Source organism: Centruroides sculpturatus, unplaced genomic scaffold, assembly GCF_000671375.1.
Source record: "Centruroides sculpturatus isolate CEXI.00-Female unplaced genomic scaffold, Cexi_2.0 scaffold1904, whole genome shotgun sequence".
Taxonomy (NCBI): Eukaryota; Metazoa; Arthropoda; class Arachnida; order Scorpiones; family Buthidae; genus Centruroides; species Centruroides sculpturatus.
In genome coordinates this window covers 50,327-65,728 of record NW_019386145.1, presented here as the reverse complement: position 1 = coordinate 65,728, position 15,402 = coordinate 50,327, and the positions used below count along the sequence as shown (strand labels likewise).

At 29.4% G+C, this 15,402-nt stretch overlaps 2 protein-coding genes and 1 long non-coding RNA gene across 3 annotated transcripts; 1 reads left to right on the top strand and 2 right to left on the bottom strand.

The window, feature by feature from the left end:
• Positions 1–3,747: 3,747 nt before the first annotated feature.
• Positions 3,748–8,326, bottom strand: LOC111613796 (sushi, von Willebrand factor type A, EGF and pentraxin domain-containing protein 1-like). The gene is made up of 10 exons (XM_023355147.1): positions 8,184–8,326; positions 7,852–8,001; positions 6,649–6,798; positions 6,419–6,508; positions 5,690–5,809; positions 5,046–5,228; positions 4,779–4,967; positions 4,687–4,710; positions 4,548–4,623; positions 3,748–4,363 (listed from the first exon to the last, which is right to left on the bottom strand). The coding sequence occupies exons 1-10, from the start codon at positions 8,266–8,268 to the stop codon at positions 4,168–4,170; spliced, it is 1,263 nt and encodes a 420-aa protein (XP_023210915.1). The 5' UTR covers positions 8,269–8,326; the 3' UTR covers positions 3,748–4,167.
• Positions 8,327–11,032: 2,706 nt separating this feature from the next.
• On the bottom strand, positions 11,033–11,728 carry LOC111613794. Its single transcript, XM_023355145.1, has one exon. The coding sequence runs from the start codon at positions 11,726–11,728 to the stop codon at positions 11,033–11,035; it is 696 nt and encodes a 231-aa protein (XP_023210913.1).
• Positions 11,729–12,283: 555 nt separating this feature from the next.
• Positions 12,284–13,990, top strand: LOC111613797. The gene is made up of 4 exons (XR_002754827.1): positions 12,284–12,364; positions 12,522–12,598; positions 13,317–13,535; positions 13,811–13,990. It is a non-coding gene; the product is annotated as an uncharacterized LOC111613797 (long non-coding RNA).
• The last annotated feature ends 1,412 nt before the right edge of the window (positions 13,991–15,402 follow it).

Genomic DNA, 15,402 nt, shown 5'->3' with positions numbered 1-15,402 from the left:
TGCTCACTATACAGCTGCCATATCGAACCATTACTAAATTCGATACATCTCCCATGAAGTCAACGTTCCAAACGTTGCGTAATTGAGATCGATTGAGAAATTTTGGTACCAACTGAAGCAAACATTTTACGAAAACAATTGGAAAGCTGGATCAACAAAGTTCAAGAGCAGAATCAAAGCCGCAACTCCAAAGCTGGCTACTTCCGGAGGTTAATGGAACAATTTAAGACTAAAGTTGGATTTGCAGTCGATCGTGGACGTGAAAATGAACGTTAACAATTCTCCTTCATCCAAAAACTTTAAAACAAATAATGTATTTTGATGTAACATTATTTAAAATTCTTGAATTATTTCAGATCAATTAGTTGTTGTATACAAGTTTATGGATATAATGAAAGGAAATATCACGTTTATTGTGAAAAATTTGGAGAAACGTTATGCAATTTGTGGAATATTTATTTATTCGAAATCAGGTAAGTGTCTTTTCAACATAAAAATTACAGCCGTTCCTTGATAATCCGACAGGTATGGGACCAAAGGGGTGTCGGATTACCGAAAGTGGTTACATATTTGGCATTGTTTTGATAACAGTAGCCTACAATATTCCATACTCCAACTGTTCGAACAAAACTGTTCACTGAAAACACACGAAACGTGTGTCATCGTGTAAGAATTGGGTGGGGAGATTCACGTCGCCACTATGCTTCTGTGCAAGCAGACACGTAACGGGGACGGGTACCTTGACGGGAGGTGCGTCGGACTACTGAGCATGTCGGATTACAAAACGTCGGACTAGCAAGGGACAGCTGTATTATTTTTTTATTTAAATTTCGTTTTGTTCTTTTAAAATTTCTTAGTTGAACATTTTTTATTTTGAAAACCGTAAGCCGAATATCAACAACATAATATAATATAATGAATATTCTTGTAATATTACATCACTTTTATATTCAGTGATAGAAGCATCGTATTAAGATGTAATATCGCATCTAAAATGAATCTGTAATGAATTTGAAACAGATTCTTGATAGATCTGTTATAAATTTATTACAGATTCATTATAGATTTATAATATTCAATGTGTAATATATCTATTACAAATATATTTTAGATTATCTNGTATAAATAAATAAAAAATATTTACATTTGTTTCTTTAACAGATCTGTTTATTAAAATCGTTTGATTTAATAAACATTCTGTAAATTGACTGAAGTTCGAGCAGAGAGTAATTCTGTTACTTCTTGTGAATGTGATTGTACGCATTTTCATCCACGTTCGACTTTATTATGTCTATTAACATTAATATCAGTCTATGCTTGCACTCGAATGTTTTTACATTTTTTCATTAATATAAGAAATTGAGGGCTGTGAATATGCTCGTGAAAATCCAAATGGTTCGCTACATTTTCTTCTTGTTCTGGTAATACTTCCTCGATGATTTCGTCTGCTGACTTTGCATAAGCCACTTTCTTCATTCTTTTATTCTCNGTTTTATAGCTCTATTATAAATATTTTATAGAAAATTTTATAAGTTTGTTATAGATTTTTACAGACTTAAAATAAGCCTATTCAGATCTATCGTAATTTATTACAGATATATTATACATTAATTTATGATAAATCTATCATAGATTCATTATTGATTTATTGCCTATTGTATTGTTTATTTCTGATAAATCTATATGTAGGTCGATATACCCATCTACCAACCTACATAGATTTATTTATTTATTATTTATCCTCTCTGGATCCATTATAGATCTACTATCATGCAAAAAATAAAATAACCTGCATGCTCACAAGAACATATTAATATCCATTAAATCCAACTACACACGGCCTTTTTGAAGTACTGAGGAATCTTTACTCTTATATGGTATTTTATATGCCTTGTCTCTCTTTAGTTACAACAATAAGTAATAACGTTAGATATTGAAGACAGGACATCTAAAGATCATTTCTTTAATATCTAATCTGTAAAACTTCAGGCAACTAATTATAGGATTCTGTTAACATGTTGTGTGGTGGCTATTAGTCTCGGTTTGTCGCTAGTTTTTGCCATTATACTTCTGGTCAATAATGAAGAAAAGGGCTTTACGGGCCCAATGTTGGGTGATTTCTCCCTCCCACAATCTACTGTTTAAAGGTTCTTGTTTTTATAGGAATTTCTTAGAATATATATATTTTTTCACAAATAATATTACAAAATCCAGCAACGAGTTGTATAACTTTTCCGGCTATTAAAAAATCACTTTTACAGTATATTTTAAACTCAGTATAATAAATAAATTCCGTTTCTTCATCATTAACCTATCGAAAATTTTGAAGAAAATTGTATAGGTTTTATTTGTTTTATTGACAGAAGAAAAGTGCTTGATTTCCTCAATTAATATAACGAATGGATTTATTACACCGAGAAATGTTACTGCGTTAAATTATGGAGAATATGGATCATTTAATTGTAGAGAAGGATTTCTGCCGAATAGAAATCAGCACTTTTACTGCGGGGTGACAGATATATCGACACAAATCCCTCAATGTCAACGTAAGTTAATAAATTATTTGTGTCATTCTCTACGTAAAATCTTTATTCAATATTATATTTTTCTTTATTTGAATTTTAACTAAGGAATTCCATGCAATAACACTCCGATCAAAGCAGTAAATGGAATGTGGAAAAATTGGAACAAAAGTAAAAATTATTATTTCGAAGATGAAATTTATCTTGTTTGCAATAAGGGTTATACATTATTTGATAGAATAGTTAATAAATGCCTTAAGGATGGAAATTGGTCTCATACTTCTGCAGTTTGTTTAGGTTTGTAATTGTATTTTTTTCGTCATTTATAAATGTTTAAAACGTTAAAATAATTGCGATTTTGTACAGAAAATAAACAACAGCAAAGCATACCGAAGCATTTGGGTAAGTAATAATAGAATTAAACTTTAAAATATGTCATATTAAATCGAATATCTTTTCCAGTTATTACAATAGGAATCGTTGTTACACCCGTGGTTTTTATGGTATTAGTTGCATTGTTTATCCTATCTAAAAACAGGTTAGAAGTTTTTGTAATACATACGTTATTAAATACCCTAAAAATGATAAATTATCATAAAATTTTTAAAAATAATATTAATAGTTTTGGATTCATTTAATTTAGGAAGAAAATAGTCCAATCTGTTAAAGAAATAAATCAAGAAAATACCTACAATGAAGTGAATCAAATAGATGAAGATTTACCTTCGATTCCATTTCCTGAACTAGTGATGAATTTATTATCATCTTCAACAAATATCAATGATGATGATGATGATGATGAATGATCCTTATATGAAACGATAAATATTCTCCATGATTCTAACGTGAATATAACAGAAACAGAAACTAGTATTTTAAATGAGTTTAATAATAGAATTGATATATGTAATAAATTATATACTTCTGTTTAAATCATATTTTAAGTAATTTAATTTTATAAGGTTTTAAATGGCTGTGTGTATTTTTAATTGTTATAAAACAGTGTAAATTACATTTATTCATTGTTATATTTATTTATTAAATGCAATATAAAAAATTCCAGCAAGGAGTTGCATAACTTTCCCGGCAAAATTTAAAATTGTGGTAGAACCATCTATTACGATATTTTATTATAAACTTTTTATATTATTAATTATTATAAAATGGCAATAAGATTAATTTTCAGGGGAGAGATGATTTTTATTTAATGGTATTAATCCCCTAATACACAAATCTCAAGTGTTGACTTCCGACATTTTTCTTCGGGAGAATTTTGGGGGAAATATTTTCTTATAAAATATTAATGTAGGCCCCCCTATTAGTCAGAGCTCCTGGCAATTGCCCTTTTTGCCGAATAAGATAAAGCGCTACTGACTATATAAATGTTTCAATATCACTTTATAAATGAGCATATATTACGAGTATCTTAAAGATTGCTATTATTTATATATTTTTTTTAGTGTTTTATTGTAACGTTCAATAGCACATATTATTTTAGTCCGTGGTGTTGGTACTCATTGACACATTCCATGCTAAAGGCTGCAACTTTATAAGAAAAATGTATACGAAGTTTCCTTGTGCCCAGTAAAGGTTGCTCATCACTGCTCTAAACTATACTTTTAACGTTGAAACAAATAAATTTAATTTATAAAAACAAAGGAAACTTTTTAGATTTGTTCGTTCTTGTAGGAAGTTGAGGTCTGTATTTATCGTGGAAATTTAACACTTGATAATTCACTTCACAGTATTCATTTTCTGACACAGTTTCTTCCATTGATTCTTCGAATTCCTTAGCATAAGCTATGGTTTCAGTTCTTGAATCCGATAAGATCTTTTTCTTTCTAAAACAATTTTATAATTTTTATTATGAATAATTATGAAATTATTTTGATATATAGTTTCAATTTTTATTAAATATTCTATCTACAATATACATATAATAATTACAAGTATCTAAATTCAATTCCAATTAAATCATTGAATACATAATTAACTGCTATATATATATTATAGTAATTTTTTTACCTGTGTTTAAATACGGTGAATAATCCAATCAACAATGTAATTAGCCCAATTATAACAGCCATCAAAATTATAATTACTAAAAAATAAATATTATATTTAATCAAACATTTAAAATTTGATTCAATTATTATTTACTTACCTAAATACATTGGAAATTTCTTCTCTGTAAGAAATATAAATTATTTTAACTGCAATAATTTCTTTATTTTAAAATATAAAATATTTACATACCTATACAAGCTGCATGAGTATGGGACCATTCTCCATTCTTAAGACATTTAATACTTTCTGTGGCATTTAATTTATAACCAGGATTACAAATAAGACGAATTTCGTCTTCATAAAAGTAACGTTTAGTTCCATTCCAATTTTCCCACATACCATTTAATATATTTATCGGAGAATTTTTGCATTGAATCCCTTCATAAAAATTTAATTTAGGCAATTAAAAATGAAATAAAATTTTAAGCATAAAAGCTGTCCGAATGGTTTACTTACGTTGACATTGAGGTATTTGAGTGGATATATCTGTCACTCCACAGTAAAGATATCGATACCCATTCAGTTGAAAACCCTCATTGCAGTTAAATGACACGTGTTCTCCATAGCTTAACGAGTTAACATTTGAAGGAGAAATATATCCATTTGATGGATATAATGATTGAATGGGACATTTTTCTTCTGTTAACGAAATATAAATTGTCAATTTTCATTAAATATTTCGTGTAAAAAAGTGTTTTCAGCTAAATCAAATTATGTAGGTTGTTTTATATAAGGGGTAGTCTATAAATTACGTCTATTTTTCTTGAAATTTTTACTCTCCCTTCCCTTCTTGTCCCAGTTTGTCCACGTTTCTATAATCTCTTTCCCTCTTCGGACGTTCAAGAAAACATTTATCATTTTAGGAATGATAAATATCATAAATAGAAACGAAACATAGAAGAAATTCTGAAATAAATATAATAAACTGTATAAAATTTAATGAAATAAACATATGCCCATTGAAGCTCAACCCTCTCCTCCTCCTTATCTTAATATATTTCTTGTTTACTGTGGAAATAGTGTTTTACGAGTGATGAAGAAACAAGAAAATTAATTTTTATTTGATATAAACACCGAAAGAAAAAAGGTACAGTACTTGCCTGATTTTGAATAAACGGAAATTCCACATACTTCAAAGTAACGTGAAAATTTCTTCTTTAGAGTAAATTTAATATCCTCGTTCATAACGTTTTTAAATTCATATGTAAATTGCACAGTATCTGAAATAATAAAAATATCGATATAATATTTTTATATAATGGCATCAGTATAATTCTTTATAAAACAAAAATATGAATATAAAATATATCAATAGATGCACTAAAATTCGTAAAAATTTTAACTGATTTTAACTTAATAAACAAGAAAAAGTATTACTATTAATTCTTTAAGTATCCTCATATTAATGTTTCTTAAATATTAAAAATAATTAAACAAATATTAAAATAAGAGCCACAACACAAAAATGGTTATGGCTTTTCTCTTCAAGGATCCTGTTTCATTTAATGTAATACATTTAATTTTGCATCCTTATATTGCATTTGGAAGACTGCTTCTTGTGTTGCCTTATATATATTTTAGGAAATAAATAAACAAATAATTTACAGTCGACCCCCTATAACACTGTTGATTATTCCGTTTTATATGAATTCCATGTTGTACTAGTCACTTAAATTTTACAAATACATGAGCCGTTTACAGCCCGGCACACCTATTTGTAAAATCTAAGTGACTCGTACAACATGGAATTCATATAAAACGGAATTATCAACAGTGTTATAGGGGGTCGACTGTATATGCGAAAAATGATAAAAGATTTATTGACTTACTTTGTCGACAACTAGTTTTATATCGTTCTTTGTATACATATCTATTAACACTTAAATTCACGACAGGACATCCAATGTCATCTCTGTTTGCTAGAAGATTAAAATTATCAATAAATTAATTATTTATAAATAATAGACTCCGCTTATTTTAATCACATTGGAACTTAATAAAATCAGTGATTTCGATGAGCGGAGTCTACTGTAGTAATAATTTAAAAAAAAAAATTTACCTTTAAACAATATTCTAATAGCTGAGAAAGATTGATTATTTACTTTTATCTCCCAAGACGTGTTACCACCGAATTCTACACATCGACTGTAACTAAGTATTACTTTTTTGTCATTACCGTCTTTCCAAATCTCCGTAGGGATTGTCCTAGCTGAATCAAAGTAAATTATGTATTATAGGAAAAAACATAAAATATATGTATATCAAAAGTAATGCATGTTTCATTACTTTTCATTTTATTAAAATTGAATGTAAAAGTATTGTTAAATGACATTGCGCTTGTATAGTTCAGTTGTACTGTACATTTCTATGTTAGCTAAATATATATAAGTAACGCGAGGAAGATGATTATCCTTTTGTTTGCCTATGACTTCATCTCTACCCTACCCCCAACCTATAGGATAAGATGGTTTTTCACGTGATTCACAATTAACGTGGCTGCCTTATTGTTTCATCAACAGATACACTTAACAAGTGTTGTGTTATCATTATTTCCGAAGAAAATACCGAATGTTTTAGGTTTATGGAGGGGACATATGTCGAAAAACTCACGAACTTTGAGGTTCTATCTTCCCCTACTTACTCATTAATTTTGAATAGTTATCAATTTACAATCTATGAGCACCAAAAGAGCCTTTGAACACTCCCAATAAAGATTCAATTAGGATCGTAATGAGATAAGGGACTGGACCTAACATTCATAGTCAGACTAATTATGAAATATTCTCCCGAAATCGAATCCTGATACCTCAGATGTCTTACCAATTCATTTAACATTATATCTATAATAATATATAGCGTAAAATTTTAATTATTGGTTTTATATTCGTGGTTTCATCTTGTTTTTGATCATTAGCTATTTATTTTCAATAGTAATAAAGCTCTGTTGCGCTCGTCCCTTCAATTGTCGGTTTAAATTCTCAAAAAATACACGTATTTCCATTCTCGTATATATTATTTCTGTGGCACGCATTTACTATTAAGTTTTTAAATGTTGATTAATTAGAGGAAACATTTTAATCGATCGATTTAACACATTATTTAATGTAATTTCCTTCCATCGAGAACACGATACTTGAATATATTTAATGAAAATGTTTATTGTACATAATTCTGTTTTACGCTATTAGTCCAACATATCCTATAAAAAAACATTATAATAATATTAGTTATTTACTATGGAATTAATAAAATATTAACTCACCACAATAGGGTATTTCTCCTTTCCAACTTCCATCATCTTGACATTTTAATGTTTCATTACCAAACATATAATAATAATAATCCTTGTTACATTCGTATTGGTGCATGTTATCATTAAAAAATCCATTTTTAATTGTGATCGGTGTACATTCTATAATTAAAAAAATATTAAGAGAAAATTCGTATGTCTAGCATTTTACAAACAAAATTAATACTTAATGACAATATAGAATACACTATTTTTGTTAAAAAATAACATAAATTCCTTCTCTAAAGAACTATTTTACACATATTTAGATGTAAATATATTAAAGTTTTAAATGAATTAATTACTTGAGTAATTCCGCACTTCTTTACTGACAAAAACTAAGCTTAATCCTGTAAATATCATTAATTGATTGATAATTCTTTGGCACATTCGTAAATGAATAATTGTTAAAACCAGAACGAAAATCTATAACGTTTATTCTGATATACTTATATTTTCCGACGGAAAAACCTCGACTTTTTCCTTCTTCCGTCATATCACGTGATACTATATCCTGTAATTTAAATTCTAACAAATGTTATGTATATATATATATATATATATATATATACTTCAAGTTTAGCATATTAAATAGTAATGTTAATTTCGATTATTTTTTTTAATTTTAAGGTATATACAGTAGATAAATAAATGTTATGTAAATCATAAATTCTTTTATACATTATTACGTGTATAAACAGCGAGGTTCTAGTTTTGTTTTGGTGTTCCCCTTAATAGGATGAAGTGCCAATAATTGGACATATACCAGGAACCGATTGAGACGTAATCGGATTTATGTACGTAATTGATATACGTATATATTAGTAGTAGTTATCACTAAGGCGCTAGATAACCCAGGTATGCTCATCCGCCATGTTGGTCCTTAGAAAGCAGACGACTCTCGTAGAAGTTCAATAGAAGAGACACGAAAATAATCATAAATTCAACTGTATCTTAAGATTTTGCAAGGTCGAAATGATAAACTTTGCCAAAATTTAGTTCAACTAGTTATAAAATACAGCTAAATTTAAAAATCTTGGAATATGACGTCAAAAGGACCAATATGGCTGCACATGTGACGGAAGCGTATGAGCATACCTGGGTAATCTAGCGCCTTAGTTATCACTAAGAAAATCCAGTGACGAGTCGTTGTTAAGTTTCCTGGCAACATTTAAAATTGCGTGTGTGGCGCCTTCTGTTAAACATTTTTAATAATAAAATATACATTTTTAATTATTATAAAATGGCAAAAAGCTTAATTACGATGAGTTTTATAATAATAAAAACAATTATAAATTTTAATAACGAGTAAAATCGTCATTAAGTCTGATCCTATTGGTGATACACAAGACCTCCTTTATCTTCTCATCTCTCGACTTTTAACCATCAAAATTTAATAATATCAATGCTCCTTATATGCAAGTCACCATGCCAAACTTTCTTTCTTAATATTTCCCCATTCTGAGATATTAAGTGAAATAGACGCCAAGCACGGATTTTTTTGCCATTTTTTTTTTATTCAGGCTGTCTGAAAACGTGGAGATTTGCAAAAAAAAAACTTCCTCATAAACTTACAAGGAGAGGGCAAGACGTTCGGCCCTCTCCTTGTAAGTCTATGAGGAAGGTACTTTCGACGATTGAGGTAAAAGAAGTCAACGGTGTGTGACAACAATGCAATATTTACGTATTTTATTTATTGTTTTCGTGTTTTAATTTGTTATTAGGATATTTAATTGTGTTGTTTTTACCTTAAATTATGTATATTTGCTGTTTTAAGTTTATCGAAATGAGTTTTGTTTAACGTGTGGGAATTGATTAATTAACTTTATTTCTAATGGCAAAAATTAATTTGAACTTAAAACGATTCGGAGTTTGAATTGCCTCCTAGAATGAATTAAATTCGAAGTACGAGGCACTACTGTACTTACAAAGTACCAGAAAACTTCAGGTGACTGACAATAAAACTTATGTATCAGTATCCGTAACTATAAAATTCAATTAACATCGCGACAGGCAAGAAGAATTTTTTAAGGTATAAAACATTAAAAACCCGACAATAAGTAATAATAATTTAAAAATGTAAATTTTATAGAACGTTTCCCCACGACAAAATTGCTAAAAAAGCAAGTAAACACATAATACAAAACCAAATAATCAAATATACAGCATTCCAAATACATTTTCTTATTACGAAAAAGAATAAATACAGAAATTATAAAAACAACAAACTATAAATTTAGGCGAGTAAAAGCATTAAATACAGAAATCTTAAACTCAAATTACTTAAATATTAAATAAAAAATGGTAACGTAAAAACTCATGCAAACATATGATCAGCATCAAAAGCAAACTGTGTAATAAACACCACGCAAAGCAGAAAATAAGTAAAAACAGAGTAAACGTCTAAGAGCTAACATCTAATTTACAATGAAATGAATTAAAATTTTAAAATAATCGATTGTTTTTTTTTGGCAAAGTACAAAAAATCCAAATTACTGTAAAGGTAAATAAAAGCAGCGAAATAATAAAATATAATAAGCCAATCATGCTTAACATTTTAGAAACGAACGAACAGACACCAGTAAATATCAATAGGTAAGTACTAAAAGTTAACATATCATTTTAAATTCCTTATATTTGGCTATCAACTTAGCAGCAAAAGTGTTCTTATCATGTTCTCTTTTATTTAATCTCCTAAATATCTCTGCTTTTAACCTTTTTTTCACAGCTAGATCCTCAGTTTTTACAATCCCAGATAAGATTTTTAATTCTTCTTCCTGCCATCCTTCTTTTCTCAATTGTTCTATGGTTCTCCTGAACATACGTCCACTATACTTAATTTCATACGTAGACATTGGTTGATACTTCCTCCAATCTTCTCTTCCTACACTCCTACTTTTCTTTGCTTTTTCATTTTCCTCTTTCTCCCTCTGTCTTTTCCTCATCTCCGATTTTTCACTTTCTTTTTGTCTTTTTCTATCACTTTCTACTTCACTCCCTATTCTTTTCACTGCTTTATCCTTATTGCTTTTTACATCTTCGAACTCTTTTCCTTTTTTTCTAATTTTCTCTTCTAACTTCTCTTTTTCTTTTATATCATCTTTGCTCTTCTCTACTTTGTCTGCCTTCATCTCTTCTACTGAAGTATCTATTATTAAATTTTCTTCACTACTACTGTTTTATTACTTCCTTCTGTTTCTGTATTCTCTATATTCACATTTCCTTTATTTATTTCCTTTTCTTCTACCCCACTTCCTGCTTGTGTACAATCTTTCTTTCTATGTCCTACTAAGTTACAAATTAAACATCTTTTTTCTGGACACTGACTTTTTATATGGCCCTCCTTAAAACACACTTCACACTGCCTAACGATGCCTGGATAATATACTTCAATTATTCTATCCTTAACTTTTATCAGGTTTGGAATTTTTTTACTCGTTTCAATCAATAATATTCTTTTTCCGGTAAGTATCATAGGAAACTCTTCATGTGTCTCCTCAAAGTACGTTTTTATAATTCCATATTCTTTAACTAACTCGTACACATCTTCTTTTCCCATCTCACCAGGCACTTTATTTAATACTATTCTCTTACATTTATCGTCACAGCTTTCTAGTAATAATAATCTATTATCTATTTTCAAACCTGTTTTTAATATGGTCCATTTATCTTCCAGATTCTTCATCGTCACTTCTGTCCCTCCAGAGAGACGACAAATCTGAGCAATTTCAGCCTCTTTAATCACTTCGCGGATTGCTCTCACCAAATCACTCAGTTTAGGATTTTTATGTATTACTCTGAATGACTTCTCTCCCGGAAGGATGGCCAATTTCTTTTCATCAAAATCCATCTTCCTCCTTTTTTTCAGAGATTACGAAGATGCTGCAGGCAAAAGATTACACCGATAACCATAAGGAACCCAGGAGCACTCAGACCCTAATCCAGCCAGGATACAGTGAAGGAGCAGGAATAACCAAGTCAGTCCTCCTCTTCCTCCAGTTGGGTTAATAAACACAAAAAAAAAAACAGGACTTTTACAATTTCACTAAAGTTTACCACTGCTAAAAACAAGACGAAGGCATATCACCAATCACAGCAATATATAAATCCTGTTTTAAAAAATAGGATTTATATATTGTAAAAAATACAAATAATAAAAATTTATACAAATTTAGATATTCTTGTTGTCACTTTTCACAATCCACATTGGCGAAGTCGACCCTTATATGCTACTTTACCAGTCTGTAAACAAGTAAATCAAGCTATATGTAAGTCAAATATACAAAATTACATTTTGTAAATTAATTTACAAAACGAAATTTTGTATATTTGATTTACATAATTTTATGGAAAATATCCGAAGTCACGGAACTTTTACTTGATTTACATAGCTGTAGGCGGGGAAGTAGCCTGTCTAGTAGTCGACTTCCGCTAATGTGGATCGTTCCCTGTGATTGTGAAAACGACGACAAGGAAGATTACAAAGGTATTTTTATTTGTATAAGTCTTTATTTTAGAATTTTTTTCTTTATCCTTGCATTTCGTACTTTTCTAACATCATTAATTAAGTACACGGACGTGGCAGAAAATATTTCAAGGGGGAAAAGCTTGGAAATATTTTTATTTTATTTTTATTTTTTCAGGTTCTTTTTTACAAATAGATTAGGCCTATAGAGTACAGTATTGCATCAGTACAAAAATACTTCGTCGAGGGTGCAAGGTAAAATTTATCAATCATGTTTACGATTATAATTTATGCGATATTTTACTCAATTATAGGGGGAAATTGCCCCGTTTTCTTTTCTTCTCGGACGTCCATAAATAGGAGCTATTTTTTTAAATCTATATTTTCAAATTTATCTAGTTTAATTTTAAACACGTAAATATTCCTCATCATTATTATCATTAATTAACCCTCATTGCCCATTGGTGTCAGATGCCTTTTCCACTATTTCCTTCGTTTCTCTCTATCCATTGCCAAGTTTCTCAATTCCTGTACATTCGCTCCACATCTCTTCTTCACATCATCAATCCATTCTCTATATGGTCTACCTCTTTTGTTAGATCCATCCATAATACCATAGACTAGAGTCTTATTTTTTCTGTTATCATTCATTCTTGTGATGTGTTCAAACAGACGAAAAGACACTATTTAGCTGAAGTAGAATACCAAATGTTATCAAATGCTTTGTAAAAGAGTCCACATCACGGATGGTTCCTATTCAGTCAGTGGCGGTATGAGTTGCACCCACCAATATACGTGTAATGCTAGATATGTAAAATAACGTTTATACGGGCATGTAGATAAAGGTAGAGGAGCTTTCTAAAATATTAAAACTAATAAATACGTAATCTAATTCTAATTTAACTTATTACGATTAAGTTTTGAATTTAATACATGACTGAATATTGATATTTCTTTCTTTTATTCTCAACAGATTAACATACCGGACGAAAGATCTGTAATAAAATCGCTTTGTTTGTTTACGAATTAAGAAAAAAACCGACAGAATTGATATTTTATAATGATAATTAAACCATTTTGTAGTCGTGAAGAATTTAATTTCGTAGCTCTGGTACTCTAGTAGCTTCCTGTGTAAAGTAAAAATATGTTTATTATTGCATTAAATCGATAAATTTTATTAAATTTTTGAGAAGTATGAACCATTTTTTGTAAAGTTTACAATATTTTCTACAATCTTTCGCTTAAATAGAGTAAGAACTGTAATATAAATGTAGAACAAATAACAGAAAATGCCGTTTTAAGTAAAGATAATAATCAGATAAGTTCAAGTAACAAATCGCATAATTGTCGAGTGTAACACGCAATTTTTTTAAAAAATTATTTTAATAATAATAATTATTATTCTCAAAATAAAAAAAATATGTTTACCTGTAATAAAGCAAATGTATATTTTAAAACTTTGCACAGAGACATATTTACCTGGGGTTGGTCAGAGCAACGAGGGACGAAGCTTTACGTCAGAGCATGATTGAAGAAACGAAAGGAAAACTAAAAAATCCAGCAACGAGGTGTATAACTTTACCGGCTGTTGTGAGATTTTATTAAAAATGTAATTTTTATATTATTAATCAAATAAATAAAGTTGCTTGTGGCGTCACGAGATTTTGTTATAAAAAAACTTTTATATTATTAATTATTATAAAATAACAAAAAGCTTAATTTTGAGGGTAGAGATGAATTATATAAAAAAAACTTTAAATCCTAAAAACGAGTAAAATCGTCATTAAGTTCGACCCTACTCGAGATATGACACTAACCCCCTCTATCTCCCCACACCTTCGACCTTTAACCACCAAAATTTAATAGCGTCAATGTCCCTTATACACAAGCTACCATGCCAAATTTCGTTTCTTAATCTTTACCCCATCCTGACATATTAAACGAAATATATGCCAACATCCATTTACACATACATGCAATTCCGGGTATAAATTTTTCTATTTTTTTGGGGTTCAGGTGTGTCAAATCATCAAGATACCAAAATCTCGGACAATTAAATGTGATACGATTGCAATATTTTACTATAACAGTCGGAAATGTAACCTATGTTACGTTAAAACAACAGCCAATAAAGTGACAAAGTAAAAATTTGAGATGATTACAATATTTTCCCGTGTTAAAACAACCGACTTGTGTAGTCAAAATATGGCGAATTAGGTGTTAAACAATGTAATTTTGTGCATGGTCAAATGAATCTAAAATGAATAGAGTTGGTTTAGATGGGATAAAATGGGTATGACTCAATCGATGAAGTTTATAACTGAGCTACATTGAAATTTGGTGGTGGTAGTCTCATAGTCTGGGGCTGTATTTTGCGCCTGGAATACTACGTTCTATACCTAATAGAATGGATAGCGTTATTTACACTAAAATGCTTGACAATTATTTCTTACATTGATCATGAGCTCTTTCATTTGTCAGCAAGATAATGATCCAAAGCAGAAGGGCAATGTCAATGCTTCAGGGATCAAAATATTAGCCTGCTTGAGTGGTTATTTGCGTNCATTATATGGTCTCGAGCCAAAACTTTTTGAAATAAATTTTCGATATCACAATTACATTCTAAATTGCTAGCTATAATATAAGGGCTAAAATTAAAAATAAAATTATAAAAACTTACTTGTTAAAATAAAATGTGTGATGATATACAATTATACATACCTGGTACAAAATATTCAATTGTATGAATATACTTTTAAAGAAAATTATAAATATAGTTTTGTGAAGAAACGTACATAAAAATAACATAAAATAGTCTTTACTTTTTAAATATTAAAACAATCCACCTAGTAAAAATTGCTCCCTACCAGTGGCTCGTGGATTGAATCAGAGGCTGTCTTGGTAGGTGTGCGGTGCGGTGCACGCTTGCCAAATCCCGAGGGTGCCGATACCAGTTAAATCTCTTTTGTCTCATCACTAGTATATCACAAATGACGTGACAGGGTTGTTGTAAATTTTAAACGTTTCTCATCATAGCTGTAAAAATCTAAATTTGTTAA